At 40.9% G+C, this 18,437-nt stretch overlaps 1 protein-coding gene across 1 annotated transcript in view; it reads right to left on the bottom strand.

The window, feature by feature from the left end:
• LOC134354709 (complement factor H-like) overlaps positions 1–18,437 on the bottom strand; it is an 86,176-nt gene that overhangs the window by 34,284 nt on the left and 33,455 nt on the right. The window contains exons 7-8 of the mRNA XM_063063857.1: positions 17,054–17,224; positions 11,628–11,783 (exon numbers count right to left, since the gene is read on the bottom strand). Of these exons, the coding sequence (XP_062919927.1) occupies positions 11,628–11,783; positions 17,054–17,224 (327 nt within the window). The remainder of the gene's footprint in view (positions 1–11,627; positions 11,784–17,053; positions 17,225–18,437) is intronic.

The following is an 18,437-nucleotide window of genomic DNA, read 5'->3' as shown; positions in this document are numbered from 1 at the left end:
TAGGCTTATACAGTAAATATGCCAAAGTAGAGTGCTGTTTCTGACATTTTGAAAAACTTTCCTAGGCTTTCCTAGTGTTGGGCACGTGGCCAAGTGGTTAAGGAATTCGTCTAGTGATTTGAAGGTCGCTAGTTCGAGCCTCAGCTGTGGCAGTGTGTCGTGTTCTTGAGCAAGGCAGTTAACCACACATTGCTCTGGTGTCTGTGTGAGGAGTGGCGCCCCACACAGACTTCCAATCTGTGCCTTGTAAGGCATGAAAATGCCTGATGCAGGCCTCTCATGGTCTGAGTCAATGTTCCCTCTTCCTCCCCTACTCCTCCCCCTCCCCCTCCCCCCTCCCCCTCCCTCTTCCCCCTCCTTCCTGGACTACAAAAATTTAATAAAATATCTAAAACAAGCCTATTTAATTTCAATAAAGAGATAATATTTAAATATTAAAAATATTGAACAACATTCAAAAATGTTCAAATGCTTTAAAAAAGATTGTAAAATATAAATATTTACCTCAATCTCTACATCCATCACTTTCAATTAATATCAAGGGAAGAGAACTCGCTGAAAGTTGCCTAACCTGTTGCAAATAGTTTTTTTGTTGGATTCTCCAATGGGCATGTTGCAGCTCTATAAAACCCTGTTTAGAGCACACTTCAAAGTTCAAAGTAAATTTATTATCAATGAAGGTATATGTCACCACATATTCCTCTGAGATTTGTTTTCTCGCAGGCAATTCACAGTAGAGCAAAGAAATACCATATATTCAATGAAAAACTAAATACAAAGACTGACAAACAATATGCAAAAGATGACCAACTGCGCAAGTACAAAAAAAATAATAATTACATAAGATAATATATAATATTGAGTACATGAGTTGTAGAGTTGTTATCCACTCTGGTTCAGAAGCCTAATGTTTGAAGGTTAATAACTGTTCCTGAACCTAGTGGTGTGGGACCTAAGACTCCTGTACTTCCTTCCTAATGGTAGCAGTAAGAAGACAGCATGGCCTGGATGGTGGGGGTGTCCTTGATGATGGATGCTTCTTTTATGTGGCAGTGCTCCTTGTAAATGCGCTCAATGGCAGGGAAGGTTTTTCCTTTGATGGACTGGGCTGTATCCACCACTTCCCATTCCTGGGCATTGGTGTTTTCATACAGGGCCATGATGCAATCAGTCAGGATACTCTGCATTGTGCATCTATGGAGCTTTGTCAAAGATTTAGGTGACATGCTGAATTTGCGCAAACCTTTAAAAAAGAACCTCTACGTTGGTGGCATTTAAGTCTGGTGACCCAGGTCTGTACGTGACTTTTCAAGGACAATTTCAAGAGTGAAAAACATTTCAAAGCGAGGTTGGAGGCAACATCAGATGCAGGACAACTCTGCAGGGTTTGCAGCACATCACTTCCTACAAAGTGAAACCCAATGGCATGAATAGCAATGATGCTTCACTACCAGATGAGCTCAATGCCTTCTATGCCTGCTTTGAAAGAGAGCATCTACTCTAACTACAGCTGTGAAGATCCCTGCTGCACCCGGTGACCCTGTGATCTCTGTCTTGGAGGCCAATATTAGGCTGTTTTTAAGGAGGGTGAATCTTTGCAAGGTGGCAGGGCCTGATGGAATACCTGGTAAGGCTCAGAAAACCTGTGCCAACCAACTGGCGAGATTACTCAAGGACATTTTCAACCTCTCACAGCTATGGTCGGAAGTTCCCACCTGCTTCAAAAAGGCAACAAGGTACCAGTACCGAAGAAGAGTAGGATGAGCTGTCTTAATGACTATCACCCAGTAGAACTCTACAGTGATGAAATGCTTTGAGAGGTTGTGACGAATCTACAGTGATGAAATGCTTTGAGAGGTTGATAATGACGAGAATAAACTCTTGCCTCAGTAAGGACGCGGACCCACTGCAAATCTGCAACTTGCCTATTACCACGACAGGTCTACGGCAGATGCAATATCAATGACTCTTTACATGGCCTTAGATCACCTGGATAATATAAACACTAATGTCAGGATGCTGTTCGTTAATGATTGTTCAGCATTTAACACCATCATTCCCACTATTCTGATTGATGCTACAGAATCTGGGCCTCTGTACCTCCCTCTGCAATTGGATCCTCAATTTCCTAACTGTAAGACCACAATCTCTGCGGATTGGTGATAACATTAGCATGTGGCTAGGTATAGCTCAAAACCATCTATAAATTTGCTGATGATACAACCATTGTTGGTAGAATATCAGATGGAGATGAAAGGGTGTACAGGAGTGAGGTATGCCAACTAGTTGAGCAGTGTCACAGCAAAAACCTTGCACTCAACGTCAGTAAGCCCATAGAGCTGATTGTGGACTTCAGGAAGGGTGAGACGAGGGAACATGAACCAATCCTCATAGAGGGATCAGAAGTAGAGAGAGGGAGCAATTTCAAGTTCCTGGGTGTCAAGATCTCTGAGGATCTAACCTGGTCCCAACATATCGATGCAGCCATAAAGAAGGCGAGGCAGCTGCTATATTTCATTAGGAGCTTGAATAGATTTGATTTGTCACCTAAAACATTTGAAAACTTCTACAGATGTACTGTGGAAAGCATTCTGACAGGCTGCTTCACTATCTGGTATGGAGGAGCTGGTACCGCACAAGACTCAAAAAAATCTACAGAAATTTCTAAAATTAGTCAGCTCCATCTTGGGTACTAGCCTCCATAGTATCTAAGACATCTTCAAGGAGAGGTGCCTCAGAAGGCAACGTCCATTATTAAGGACCTCCATCACCCAGGACACGCCCTCTTCTCATTGTTACCATCAGGAAGGAAGTGCGAAGCCAGAAGGCACACACTCAGCGATTCAGAAACAGCTTCTTCTGCTCTGCCATACAATTCCTAAATGGACATTGAACCCATGAGCACTATCTTACTTTCTTTAATATATATATTATTTCTGTTTTTGCACCATTTTAATTTATTTAATATATATATATATATATACTTACTCTCACAGCTACCTGAACTATACCTTGTCCCACCCTGTTACTTGTTAAAACGCCATCCTCTTGTCTCAATTCCATCGTCTCTGCCACAACTGCTCCCAGGATGAGAGAACGAAGGAGATGGCCTCCTTTTTCAAAGAAAGGGCCTTCCCTTCCTCCACCAATGCTGCCCTCAACCGCGTCTCTTCCAGTTCACGCATGTCTGCTCTTACCCCATCCTCCCGCCACCCTACGAGAGATAGGGTTCCTCTTGTCCTCACCTACCACCCCGCCAGACTATGTCCAGCACATAATTCTCCAAAATTTCCACCACCTCCAACGGGATCCCACCAACTAGCACATCTTTCCCTCCCCCACTTCTGGCTTTCCACAGAGATCATTCCCTTGTCCATTTGAACCTCCCCACTGATCTCCCTCCTAGCACTTATCCTTGCAAGTGGAACAAGTGCTACACCTGCCCCTACACCTCCTCACTCACTACTATTCAGGGCCATAAACAGTCCTTCCAGGTAAGGTGACACTTCAACTGTGAGTCTGTTGAAGTTATATACTGTTTTGTCGGTGCTCCTGGTAAGGCCTCTTGTATATCAGTGAGACACAATGCAGATTGGGAGACCACTTCACTGAGCACCTATCTTCCATCCATCAGTAAAAGTGGGGTCTCCCAGTGGCCACCCATTTTAATTCCACCACATTCCCATTTGGATATGCCCATCCATGGCCTCCTCCACTATCGTGATGAGCCACACTCAGACTGGAGGAACAACACCTTATATTCCGTTTGGGTAGCCTCCAACCTGATGGCATGAACATCGATTTCTCAAACTTCCAGTAATGCCCCCCATTCCCCACCACCTTCACCATTTCCCATCCCCTTTTCCCTTTCATACCTTATCTCCTTGCCTGCCTGCCCATCTCCTCCCTCTGGTGCTCCTCCCTCCCTTTTCTTTCTTCCATGGCCTTCTGTCTCTTTCACCAATCAACTTCCCTGCTTTTTACTTCATCCTTCCCCCTTGAGGTTTCACCTATCATCTTCTGTTTCCCTCTTCCCTCTCCCCACCTTTTAAAGCTACTCGTCAGTTTTGTTTCTCCAGTCCTGCCGAACAGTTTCGGCTCAAAACATCAACTGTACTCTTTACTTGGTTGCTGCCTGGCCTGCTGAGTTCCTCCAGCATTTTGTGTGTGTTGCTCAGATTTCCGGCACCTGCAGGTTTTCTCTTGTTTACATACTTACTGTAATTGGTTTTCACTCTATATCATCACATATTGCATTGTACTGCTGCTGCTAAGTTAACAAATTTCACAACATAATAAACCTGATTCTGAAAGTAGAGTTGCTGCCATGCCTTCTTTGTATTAGCACTTTTGTGCCAGTCCCAGGAATGATCCCCTGAGATGATAACACCAAGAAATTTAAAGTTACTGACACTCTCCACCTCTGGTCCCCAAATGAGGACCGGCTCATGGACCTACCGTTTCTTTCTCCTGTAGTCAATAATTAACTCTTTGTTTTTGCTAATTTTGAGTGAGAGGTTTTTGTTGTGGTACTATTCGACCATATTTTCATCTTCCTTCCTATATGCCAATTCATCACCACCTTTGATTTGGCAACTACATTGGTGATGTCAACAAATGGCACTGGAACTGTACTTAGTCTCACAGTTATAATTGTAAAGCAAATAGAGCAGGGGGCTAAGCACACAGTCTTGCAGTGCAGCTCTGTTGATGATGATAGTGGAGGAGATATTGTTGCCAATGCAACATTACTCTGGTCTACAGGTGAGGAAATCAATGATCCAATTGCATAAGGAGGTATCGAGGCCGAGGTCTAGCAACCTAGTGATTAGTGTCAAGGGGATGATAGTGTTGAATACATAGCTGTAATCAACGAAGAGCAGCTTGATGTGTACACCTTCATTGGCCAGATGTTTCAGAGCTGAGTGAAGATCAAACAAAATAACATCTTATGTTGACCTGTTCTGATGGTGGGCAAGTTGGAAAGGATTGAAGTCACTCCTCAGGCTGGATCTGACATAAATCATGACCAACCTCTCAAGGCACTTCATCACAGTGGATGTAAATGCTGCTGGTTGATAGCCATTGAGACAGGTTTCCACGCTCTTCTTGGGCATGATTGAAGCCTGTTTTAAAAACTGCCAAAATAAGATGTCGAATTGAAAACACTCCAGCCAGTTGATTAGCGTAGGACTTCAGTACTCGATCAAGTACGTAGTCTGGGTTCACACTCCTGAGGGATTCTTTCAGATTGGCCTCACAGACTGAAATCACAGTGTCATTGAGGGCTGAGTGAGTTATTGAAGGTGTGACCATGTTTTGTTGGTCAAAGCAAGCATAAAAGGCGTTGAGCCCATCTGGGAGTGAAATCTTGTTGTCACATATGTTGCTTGGTTTTGCTTTGCAGGAGGCTTCCTTTACCTCTTCTTTCTAACTCAGCTGTGGCTCTGCTAATGTTGGAGCCTGTTATCTACATTCTGGTGGCGTGTTTTCCAGCCAGTCGGGTGATCTGGTGCCTTGCTGTCTCCGAGAGGGTTCCATGAGGTTGTGATCAAAGCATGCAGCTTGGAGGCCGGAAAGCCAAGAGGTGGGGACGAGCCCATGTTCAACTCTGTCTCTCACCGATTAAAGCTCCAAGGAAGATTGAAATCATGGAAGTGGGTGCGAAGGGTGAGCAAATGTTCAGCAGCATCTGTCAGCCTCTCGCTCGCTGCTGTAGGAGGATGGTGTCTGTGTGTGACGTTCTCTTTCTCCCTCTTGCTGCTCCCGAGGGAATGTCCTTGCATTCAAGTGGTCTCTCTCTCCTCGATACTGTTGGAGGTTGATGCTGGAGCATGGTTTGTGGATTGTGGACTCTAATTCATGTATGATGTGTTTCTATTTTTACAGATCGCTCCTATTTTTGTGGCTACTTTGGGTGATTTTGAATTAGGGAGTGATTATCAGTGCAGATAATGAACACTGCGCTGAACTGAACATGCCTTTTAACATTGTGTTTTATATTCTGTGTTTTCGCTCTCCTTTTGTTGCCGTTTGTGTGTTCAGTTCTTTTTGCATGTGGGGGGGGGGAGTTAGTGGGTTGATGTTTTTTTCTCTTTCAGTGGGTTCCATGGTTTTTCTTTGTTTTGAGATTGTCTGTGAGGAAGACGACTTTCAGAGTTGTATTCTGCATGCATACTTTGATAATAAATGTACTTTGAATTTTCAAATGGCATTCAAGCCCTGGCACAGCTGTTGAGCAGTTTTCTGTGTTTCATATTTTGTCTAGAATTGCAACTTCGCATGTGAAATGACTTTCTGGAGGTCATACCTGGACTTCTTGTCTCTTCCTTGATCGCCAGACCTAAATGCCACTGATCTAGCCCTCAGCAAATTGCATATATCTTTGTTCAATCAGACTTATACTTGGAACTTCCAGTATAAGACTTCACACTTATGAGGATGTTGCCTGGATTAGACAGCATGTCTTATGACCATTGGCTGAGCAGGGTAGGGCTTTTCCTTTATGTGTGAAAGATTATCAGAAGTGACTTGATGGATGTGTACAAGATGACAAGAGGTATAGATCAAGTGGTTAGCCAGAGACTCTTTCCCCCCTAGGCTGGTAATGGCCAATACAAAGGGGAATAAACTTAAGGCGATTGGAGGAAAGTATAGGAGGGATGTCAGAGGTATGTTTTTTATAGACAGGGCGTGATGGGTACATGGACATTTAAGAAACTCTTAGATAAGCACATGGATGATAAAAAAAACATGGAAGACTATGTAGGAGGGAAGGGTTAGATTGATCTTAGGGTAGGATAAAAAGTTAGCACAATGTGTGGACCAAAGGGCCAGTACTGTGTCATAATGTTCTGTGTTTCTATGGAATCATCTCAATATCATGGAGTCACAGGAGACTGCGGCTGCTGCAATTGGGAGCAGAAAACGAGCTGATAGTACCAATTCAGCATGCCAAGAATAAGACGTTGATGAGAGCTAATTTGGAGTAACGTGTGCAGTTTTGGTCACCTACCTACGGAAAAGATATCAATAGGATTGGAAGAGTGCAGAGAAAATTTATAAGATATTGTTAGGACTTGAGGGCATAAGTTATAGGGAAATGTTGAATAGGTTAGGATTTTATTCCCCTGAGCATAGGAGAATGAGAAGAGATTTGATAGAGGTATACAAAATTATGAGGGATATAGATAGGGTAAGTGCAACCTGGCTTGTTCCGCTGAGGTTGTGTGAGGCTAGAACTACAGGTCACGAGTGACTGGTGAAAGGTGAAATGTTTAAGGGGAACATGAGGAGGAACTTCTTCGCTCAGAGGCTGGTGAGCATGTGGAGTGGGCTGCCAGCAGAAGTGGTGGATGCGGGTTTGATTTCAACACCTAAGATAAATTTGGACAGGTACATAGATAGGAGAGGTATTGGGGGGGGGGGGGAAGCTATGGTCCAGGTGCAGGTCAATGTGACTAGGCAGAATAATAGTTGGACATGGACTAGATGGGCCACAATGCCTATTACTGTTCTGTAGTGTTCTAAGACTTTAGGACTCTAAGAATAATCTATGGAGCAAAATGGACAGTCAATGATTCCGTCACAGTGCCATGCTTTATAATTGTCTGTGGTGTACAGGTATGAGAGAGCACCCTTTCAGTCATTAGTGTTGATGGTGGCTCCATGACATCTTGTGCCACTGGGTTAGATATGATCAAGCAAACCTCCTCCTCCATCTGCTGATGAATCAGTACTTCTCTTGGCTGAGCAACACTGGAAGGAGCACTGAACGTGCAAGGATTCAGATGGTACCAAGGATGGGATGTTTAATATCCATCACCAAGAGTGACTAGGCAGGAACACCAGTCTAACTTAGCCAAATGCTGAAGGACATAGCTTCCTGAGTGTGTCTGCACTAGGCTGTGTGTCCACCAACACCAAGGGTTAAAACAGTTGACTTGTTCTTTAACTATCTATCTGGGGAAGGTGCAGTTGTCCATGAGAGCTTTGGTAAAAATGACAAGTTGTGCAGTACTTGTGGAGATAAGGTCCCATCTTCACTCCGAGGACACCTTCCATTGTGTTGTGGCATAACAGAAGTGCTAGAGGGCGTAGACTTAGAATGGATTTGCTATCTTAAACTGGAGATCCACGAAACACTGTGGACCATCAGCCACTACAGAGAAATACATTAACACAATCTATTACTGCTATGTCCCACACTATCATTGTTATCCAGCCAGGAAATCAACCTAGGAGTGCAGAAAGGCCTGCTGAAAGCAGCACTATGCAGAACTAAAGATGAGATACCAGCCTTGTGAATCCATCATGGTAAAGAACTGTAGACTAAACTCTAGAAACAGGAGAACATTGACAGAGCCATGTAATCTCACAACCAAATGACCAGATCAAAGGTCTGCAGAACATCTTCTCACGAATGGTGATAAATAATAGTCAACAGGAGAAGGAGGTTCCTAGTACTGTATATTCCTTTCTTCAATGAAGCGAGACCCAGCATGCAAGTGCCGAAACAAAGGATCAATCATCCCGTTCCCATTCATCCAGGAATTCCGAATGGCTGATCCATTTCAAATTTCTGCAGATAGTGCCAAAGGTAGTCTCCAATCCAAGTGATATCAAAAAGTAGGTGAGAGTTCAGAAGCATCAAGCTACACCCATAACAGACGACAACTCACCCTAAAATTGAAGAACTACATGTACATTTAGCCAAGTTGTTCTAGTTCAATAGACGTGACAAATTTTTCAGGCGTTCTCATCTCAAAAAGCAGACAAATTCAGCCCAGATAATTCCCAGCCAATCAGTCTGTATTTGGTCATCAGAAAAGCTATGGAACTTCTGCTTGACAGTGCTAACATCTACGACCTACTTATCGACAATCTGCTATCCAGTTTATGTTTCATAAATGTCACTATTCCACTGACACAGCACGCTGCCTAAGGCAGCAGGAGAGATTTACCAGACCCCTTTAATAATTCTCATTTTGAGTTTTCACATCATTATATGCCATTATCATTTCTGTGAATGAGTAATAGTTATGGTTCAAACCAAGAAAGGGCTAGAGTGAGCATATTTCTTGCACAAAGTTCAGTCTCATTAGCCATGGACATTGAAACTCTCGGAGAGTGCCTAAAAATTGTTGAATGCTGTGTTCGTGAATATTTCCAATTGCATTTCCTTAAGTGCTGCATTATGAAACTCACAGCTATTATAGAATTTGGGAATAATTTTTAAAAGCAAATGCCAGTCCATGTAAATACAAATGATGTGGATAGGAAGAGAGATGACGTTCTGCAACGTGAGTTCAAAGTTAAAGGGCGGGACCTCCAGGGTTCTGATCTCAAGATTGCTCCTCATGCCACGTGGTAGTGAGGCCAGAAATAGGAAGATTATACAGTTTAACATGTGGCACATGAATACGTGTAGGAGAGAGGGCATCAGTTTTTTGAATCATTGGGTTCTCTTCCAGGGAAGGTGCGACCTGTTCAGAAGAGACGGCTTGCACCTGAACTGGAAGGAAACTAATATCCTAGCAGGAAGGTTTGCTGGTGATGACATGGGGGGGGGGCGCGGGAAGAGGGTGGGTTAGACTAGAGTTGTAGGGGGGATGGGAACCAAAGTATCAGAACAGATAGTGGAGAGATTGTGGAGACAGATGTTGTTAAGGCCTCATACAAAGTCAGGGATCAAAAGGTTGGGCATGGTGGGACTAATGTCCTGAGCTGCATATATTTCAATACAAGACATATTGTAGGAAAGGCAGATGAGCTCAGGGTATGGATCAACCCATTGAATTAGTAGCTATTTGTGAGACTTGGTTCCAGGAGGGGCAGGACTGGCAGCTTAATATTCCGGGGTTCCATTGTTTTAGGCGCAACAGGGCAGGAGGGATTAAAGGGCAGAGGGGTGGCATTACTAGTCAGGGAAAGTGACTCAGTGCTCAGTCTGACATGTCAGTCAGTCAGACTGAGAGGTTGTCTAGTAAGTCTTCATGGGTGGAACTGAGCAATAAGAAAGATACGACCACGTTAATGGGGTTATGTTATTGACCACCCAACAGTCCACAGGATTTCGAGGAACATGTCTGTAGAGAGATTGCAGACTGTTGCATGAAACATACAGTAGGTTATTTGAAATTCCAACATATTGACTGGGACTCCTGTACTGTAAAAGGACTATATGGAATAGAGTTTGTCAAATGTGTTATAGAGGAAGAGGTATTTGTTGTCTTGTGGCAAATTAGGGTGGATAAATCCACACAAGATGTTCCCTCAGACTCTGTGGGAGGCTAGTGAAGACATTGCAGGGGCCCTAGCAAAGATATTTAAATCATCATTATTGACAGTTGAGGTACTGGAGGGTCGGAGGATAGCTAATGTTGTTACGTTGTTTAAAAAAGGCTCTAAAAATAAACCAGGAAATTTAGACCAGTGATGGTAAAGTTATTGGAAAATATTCTAAGGGACCCAATATTCAAGAATTTGGATAGAGATGGACTGATTAGGAATAGTCTGCATAACTTTGTGTGTGTTGGATCATGTCTAACCAATCTTGTAGAGTTTTTTGAGGAAGTTACCAGAAAGGTTGATGAAGGCAAAGCAGTGGATATTGTCTATATAGACTTTAATAAGGTATCTGACAAATTCTCACACGGGAGGTTGGTCAAGAAGGTTCTGTCGCTCAGTATTTAAGATGATGTAGGGAAATTGGATTAAACATTGACTTCGTGGGAGGAGCCAGAGAATGGTGGTTGCTGGGACTGGAGGACCTGGGTTATAAGGAACAATTGAATAGGTTTGGAGTTTATTCCTTGGAGCATAGTAGATTGAGGAGAGATTTGATAGAGGTATACGCAATTATGAGAGGTATGGCTGAGGAAAGACAAGCAGACTTTTTCCACTGAGGGTGGGTGTGACTACAACTAGAGGTCATGGGTTAAGGGTGAAAGGTGATAAGTTTAAGGGGAATACGAGGGGAAGGTAAGAGGGGTACGGTCGATACTTCTGCTGCTGCTTATGCGTGGAGGGCCGAGGGTGGCTTTGGGGTTCTGATGTTTCTGTTACTCATTCTTCGGGGTATACTGTCTACTGTATACACTCTCTGATATTAAATTGAAATGGAACTATTTGAAACTTCTTCACTCAGGGTCATGAGAGTGTGTAACAAGTTGCCAGTGCAAGTTGTGCATGAAAGTTCAATTGCACTGTTTAAGACAAGTTTGGATAGGTACATGGATGATAGGAGTAAGGAGACCTAGGGTCCTGGTGCAGGTCGATGGGACTAGGCAGTTTCAATAGTTCAGTCTGGACTAGGTGAGCTGAAGGGCTTATTTCTGTGCTGAACTTGTCTATGACTCCATAACTAGAAATTAAAAAATAAGATTCTGTAGATATTTTTATTTCCCATGTATGTATATGATTAGGGATAACTTAAGATATACATCTCCTTTTAATTGACAATGTGCTAATTACTCCCTCCTTTGAAGGACTCCAACAGTTTTATGTAAGCAGACTGATTAAGATTTTATTCAGTGAAATATCAAATATTTGTTTATACCAGATTTAAAAATCATTTATTTTATTTTATCATTTCTCATGGACCAATGAAAAAAAAGGACACATACCAGTGCATTTAAGAGGGGGTTCCCATCCATGTTCTGTGCATCTAGAATTGTGTGACGATCTATCAACACGGCAGCTATATCGTATCCAGTCTCCAACTCGTTTTGCCCATGAATTCGGGTAAATAGCTGCATCTATTTCTATGTAGCATCTGATTTCTGAGGACAGTCATATGACATTATCAAATGTTATTGTTGAAATTGTTCATGGCATTGCAACCAAAACAAGTCTAATAATTGAATGATCCTCCCATTGTCAAAAACACAACTTCTATTCTCTGAATGAGATTATGCTTAAGAATATCTTCAAACTTCTCCTATAAATGCTCCAGAAATTCCATATGTCTAGAATACAGAATAAAATAAAAACAGAAACAAACAAACCCATTCATAAGCATCATTTGATAATGCTGTAATTACCATTCTTTCCTGGGAGATTTTATTTAGTAAGTTGAAATGAAACATATGGCCATTTGCTCATGGTGTGTAATGAGTATGAGTTTGTTTTTTTCAACCATCTCGTTCTACATCTCTGTTTTCTATTTGCTATTTTCTTCTTGCTCTGCCTTTTACTTTCTTTGAGGTGAGGGAGAATGCTAGAATGGGATATGACACAAAAAGTGCCAACAGTGTTTAGGAAGAAGTTGAAGGAAACTATGGCTCTCCATGGACACAGGTTTTGTATTAGGTAACCAGTCTTCTAAATATATGTGAAAGGGAATTTTAATAATGACAGGAACTCACCAAGTGGAATCAGCAAATTGCCGGCACTTAAGTGTTAGGGTTCATGCCTGGATTTAGGCGCAGGAAAACACAGAGACTCAGAATAACTGAATTAAACTCAGAGTTTAATTAAACAAGTAAAGCAAGGACACAGAGAACAGAAAACCTCGATCAGAAAAACTCCAAACTGGAGTCAATATTGGCTGAGCACTGAGGGGAGACCGTTGCCTCTTTAAATCTCAGTGCACGAAAAAAATTCATGCCCTACTAACTAACCCGCAAAAATCAGACAAAACAATAAACTCAAAAAGTCAAACAAGAGTACAAGTTAATGAAGGCCCAATGCCAGGCCAACAAGCCTCCACCTAAATGCAAATTATACAAAGACAAAACATTAGTCAAACAAAAACCGAACCTATTAAATTTAACACCTGCAAGGTCATGGCAAAATCAGAAACCATTACAACAGCCACAATGTGAGGCAAAACAATTATTGATACTCTAATCAAGAAATAAAAACAATGAAACTGTTAAAAAAAAACATGAACCCTCAGAAAACATGATTAATGACCCAAGGTTGTGACATTTATGCCTTCAAACAGGCTGCCCATCTTAAAGAAAGGTGGAAAATTAAACGAAGTTTGGTTTGGAATGGATCTGAAGGGAAGGCAGTAAAAATAAGAAGGATAGATTTAAACAATAGAGAAATATCAAAAGCACAACAAGCAAAATTGGCTGGATTAGTATAAGCTTAAGGACATGTATCATTGCTCATTCAGTGACCTGCACTGCAGACCATCCACATAGTACTTGACAATGGTGGAAGTGTATGTCCAAAACACAGGCTGAGTTTTGGTACTGAGAGAGAGAGAGAGAGAGAGAGAGAGAGAGAGAGAGAGAGAGAGAGAGAGAGATGAGATACAATTTCCAATGTTAATTTATGTTCACCATTAAAAATATAATTTCAATTAAAGAAAATCATTCATGTACTAACTTCCAGAATCTTTCATCATGTTTTGTTGATAAAGGGTCTTTAATTGAATAAAACATTCCAAAATTCACTATCACTATTTGACACCAAGTCAAACAAGAAGATAATGGGAAAATTTTGATCAGATCACAGTGACAAAAATAATCTTAAGAAGTGAAGAGAAGAGTTGGAAAGGATTTCAAGAGCTCTTGGTCTCGTCATGACTGTCAGTGATGGAGCACTTGAAAATTTATAAGGGACATGCATGTGAAGGCATTGGATGTACGCAAGATTCTCATTGCACATTTTGTACCCTTCTGCACAGAACGGGGAATTATATCGATGTACTAGTTATGTTGAACAGCGATGAAGCAGTGTATGGGATAAAAAATGATACTTGACAAACTGAAAATGTAAAAATCTGTTGGTCTGTAAATCTGAACCAAAATTATAAAATGCTGAAAACACTTTGCACCTGTGAAAAGGGAAACAGGTATAACATTTCAGGTCATAAGAACTGGGACTAGGAGGAAAAAAAAAGTTTACACTGCAGAGATGAGGTTGGGTAGGGAGGAATGACAGATACAGGGAGGGACCAATCTGTGACTTGTCAGGGCCAGGATAGCAATGAGAATGAGTTGTAAATGGGGCAGTTGGAGGGTGACAAGTATCTGTCTTGGTTTATGCAAATAGCAGTTCAGAGTGTCAAATACAGAGGGGAAGAAATCTGAGCTGATTTTACAGGTCAGCTGATATGATGAAATGGCCATTTTGGTACAGATAGAGGAAGTGAATTATTGGAAGTTGGAGAATCCGATAGTGAGCCTGGAAGTCCTGCAATGTGCCCATGGAAAGACAAATTATTACGTTATTTATGATATCTGAATGTGAATAAATCCATATGAAATGGACAAAATTATATAGGCACTGATTATAGATTTTCGATCATCGCAGGCTGCAGCAGTGATGCGAGACACGCATGCTGGTGTACAAAAATAAAAAGGAATCGATCACAGATCAGTTTCATTTCACTGGTGCAAATGGTTACAGTTAATTCTCAAGCACTGTATGATTCATTTAAGGAAATACATATCATGCATGGACTTATTAAGGAGAAGTGGTTCATATACCCTTTGAGGAGTTCACAAGTTGTGTAGGTGAGAGTAATGATTTCGAAGTAGTGCAAATGGATTTTTACCAAGGCTTTTGAGAAATGGCTACATTGAAGATCGTTAAAATATGAAACCCTATAGGATCTAAGGAAAGTGACAAATTAGATCCAAAAATGATCCGTAGCAAGGAGCAAATGTTTTGTGAGTGGAAAGTTGTTGACAACGGAGTTCCATTCCTTTTTTAAATATATGTTGATGTTTTAAGGAGAATGAGAAAACAATTTGCAGATGATGCAAGAAAATATGCCATGCTTGAAAGTGAGCAGAATTGCATTAGGTTGTGAGAAAATATTGATGGTTTACTCAATTAGGCAGAAAAGTGGCGAATGGAAGTTACTAATACATTTGAGATGGTGCAATCAGATAAAGGAATACAAGAGAGGACATCGAATATTGAGGAGGAACAAAGAAGTCTTTGTCTAAGACAAATGGATAGATCAAAAAAGAAGGCATGTAGTTGTGCAGAACAGAAGTGAGTCCTTCATCACACCACATAAAAAGATTTGGGTAGTTTATTTGGCAAAGAAACAGTGGTCGTCCGTGCTATTAAAATGCACTATGATCAAGCAAGTCCTTTCTGGTAGATGATATTTTTTAGTGCCAGATATGGATGGATAGCCTTTTAATTATATGTGGTTCTTCTGTACAAACCTTCTGATTGCTCCATGCACAAAGTGTTACAATTCTCAAGGCTTTGTGCAATAACATCATGAACGATATTCTGTAATTTTTATTTTGAGATGCAAATAAATTAAATGCTACTCACTTTAAACTTGCAGATACTGTGACATATTGTTTGGATAGTGATTCCAATTATGCAATCTAATCTAGTTGAGTCAGTGGTGAAGAAGATGAATGCAATGTTGGCATTCATTTCTAGAGGAATAGAGTATAGGAGCAGGGATGTGATGTTGAGGCTCTATAAGGCGCTGGTGAGACCTCACTTGGAGTACTGTGGGCAGTTTTGGTCTCCTTATTTGAGAAAGGATGTGCTGACATTGGAGAGGGTACAGAGAAGATTCACTAGAATGATTCTGGGAATGAGTGGGTTAACGTATGAGGAATGTTTGTCCGCTCTTGGACTGTATTCCTTGGAGTTTAGAAGAATGAGGGGGGACCTCACAGAAACATTTCGAATGTTGAAAGGCATGGACAGAGCAGATGTGGCAAAATTGTTTTCCATGATGGGGGAGTCTAGTACGAGAGGGCATGACTTAAGGACTAAAGAGTGCCCATTCAGAACAGAAATGTGAAGAAATGTTTTTAGCCAGAGGGTGGTGAATCTATGGAATTAGTTGCCACAGGTGGCAGTGGAGGCCAAGTCATTGGGTGTATTTAAGGCAGAGATTAATAGGTATCTGAGTAGCCAGGGCATCAAAGGTTATGGTGAGAAGGCAGGGGAGTGGGACTAAATGGGAGAATGGATCAGCTCATGATAAAATGGCGGAGCAGACTCGATGGGCCAAATGGCTGACTCCTGCTCCTTTGTCTTATGGTCTTATGGTCTAATCTTTCAACCAATTCATTAGATTGGTGCCTACCTAATTATTTTGACATTTATTCAAGTTTGAAATCAAGCCATCTTTAGCAAAGTCAGTCTTTATTGCCAGTGAGAAGATGGTAGTTGAGCTGGGTTCTCAAACTGTAGTGGTCTTCTGGGGAAGATACTTCAGTAATCCTTTTGTGGAGGGAGTTCGGGATTTAGACAGAAGAATGCACAATAAATGAAGGTTTATTTCCAATGCATTAAAAATGTAGGAGAACCTGCACATGGTGGTGCTGATATGCACCTGCAGTCCTTGTTCTTTCTTATGGTAAAGGCCAAGGACTTGGGAAGTGCCCAAGTGAATAACTCAAGATAGCAGAAGACTATATTGATGAAATCTCAGGAGCAAGCTAAGTTGGGTCATCTATTCAGCACTTCCATTTGTACATAATTACAAATACAACCAAATTTAATACAGCAATCTAGGAAAGCAGTGCAAACATCAATGGGCATTCTCACTTCTGACATAATGTTGTAATGAAAGCCATTGACATATTGGCTGAAGATTGATGGCCCAATGAGACTGTTTTACAGTAATGTCCGGGGGCAGGTCTTAGGTCTTGATTGACCTCCAACAAGCACAACAGTTTTCTCTTGTGCATATCTTTGTGCAAATTTATTCAAATCTTGAGAATTATTTTCAGATAACAGATTAAAGCATTCTTACAGAATATGAAAATCATCAATTATCTTGTCACTTGGATAAATCCAAAGCCAAGATAAATAGATGTCAATTGATGTAAATGGTACAGGGTGGACAATGCTCAAAAGAGTCTGTTTTTAACCACCTTTACATTAAAGTAACCTTCTTCAGCATATTACACCAAATATTTTAGCATAATATATCATTGCATACTGTGGAAGATACTTATTTTTAAGTTAACCTGATGAAATACACATCTTGATAAATTGATGTAATAATGTAATGTATTTTATGGAATGTGGGCAAGCCACATGACCTGTGTTCATTTTGACTAATTAGTGATGTATTAATAAATAAAAGTTAAAAGTTAATTACCTACACAGCTTGGACTTGGTGTCAACCCTTGCTCTTCACACCGAACTTCATTTGATACTAGAGGTTTATAATTTCTGTTACAAACAAATTCCACCGTTTCTTTATGGGAAAATATCCACTTGGTGGTTTCAAAATAACCATTTTCTATTGGTGGTCTTGAACATATTATTGCTGAAATACAAGAATGTTAGGCTTTGAACTGGAAACTGGCAGTAGTATCTGAACATTTGCATTTCTTTTGATCATTTTGATTAAAGGCAATGAAAATTGCTCGGATGGATGTTCATTATATCAATGGGACCAATACATAAAATAATTGACTACAATAACTTTCAGTTACCACTGCTATTATTTAGAAGATATTGTGATGGAACACAGCGGGTGGAACTAAAACTTTGTGCAAAATGAATGCAAGGAAATCAGCAATCTTTTTTACACTGGTCTAGATTTAAATTCTAATTGAAGTCAGCAGTTTATTTAATGATGTGACAATAATTGCAGTGATTCAGTCAAATAGCTACGGTAATATTCTGATATTGGCTAACTAGAGTCAAAGGATTTGATTTGGTTCTTATTCCCCCCCTTGCCCAACTGATGCCTACCAGGAATTTTCACTGATAAATTTAGATTTTACTTCCCAGGAAGCTTTTATGAAGAAAACAACTGTAAACATTTAAAATTAAACAGGTTGTACTAGGCGCATACGTCATGAGTCATACACAGAGAAAATACACTGAATGATAAAATATGGGAACCAGAGCACTAGAGCAGATAGTGGAGTGGTTGTGAGGAAAGATGTCGTTAAGCCTCCATGCAAAGTTAGGAATCAAAAGGTTAAGCATGGTGGGGCTAATTTTCTGAATTGTGTATATTTCAATGCAAGAAGTACAGAGAATGAGCTTAGGGCATGGATCAGCAAGTGGACATTGTAAATATTCATGGGAAATGGTTGCAAGAGGGTCAGAACTGGACCTCAATATTCCTGAGATCCATTGTTTTAGACATGATAGAGCGAAAGATACTAAAGGGGAAGTGTGACATTACCAGACAGGGAAAATGACACAGCGGTGCTCAGTCACAACAGGCTCGACTACTTGTCTACTGAGGCTATATGGGGGTAACTGAGGAATAAGAAAGTATGACCATATTAATGGGATTATATTAAAGACCATCCAACAGTCAGAGAGATGTAGGGGAGCAAATTTGTAGAGAGATCGCAGACTGTTGCCAGAAACAAGGTTGTGATAGTAGGTGATTTTAACTTTCTGTATATTGACTGGAATTCCCATTCTGTAAAAGGGCTGGATGGGATAGAGTTTGTCAAATGTGTTCAGGAATGTTTCCTTAATCAATACACAGAGATCCCAACTAGAGAGAGTGCAAT

Source organism: Mobula hypostoma, chromosome 12, assembly GCF_963921235.1.
Source record: "Mobula hypostoma chromosome 12, sMobHyp1.1, whole genome shotgun sequence".
Classification (NCBI taxonomy): domain Eukaryota; kingdom Metazoa; phylum Chordata; class Chondrichthyes; order Myliobatiformes; family Myliobatidae; genus Mobula; species Mobula hypostoma.
Note: the sequence above shows the minus strand (reverse complement) of the source record. Positions and strands in the feature narration are given on the sequence as shown.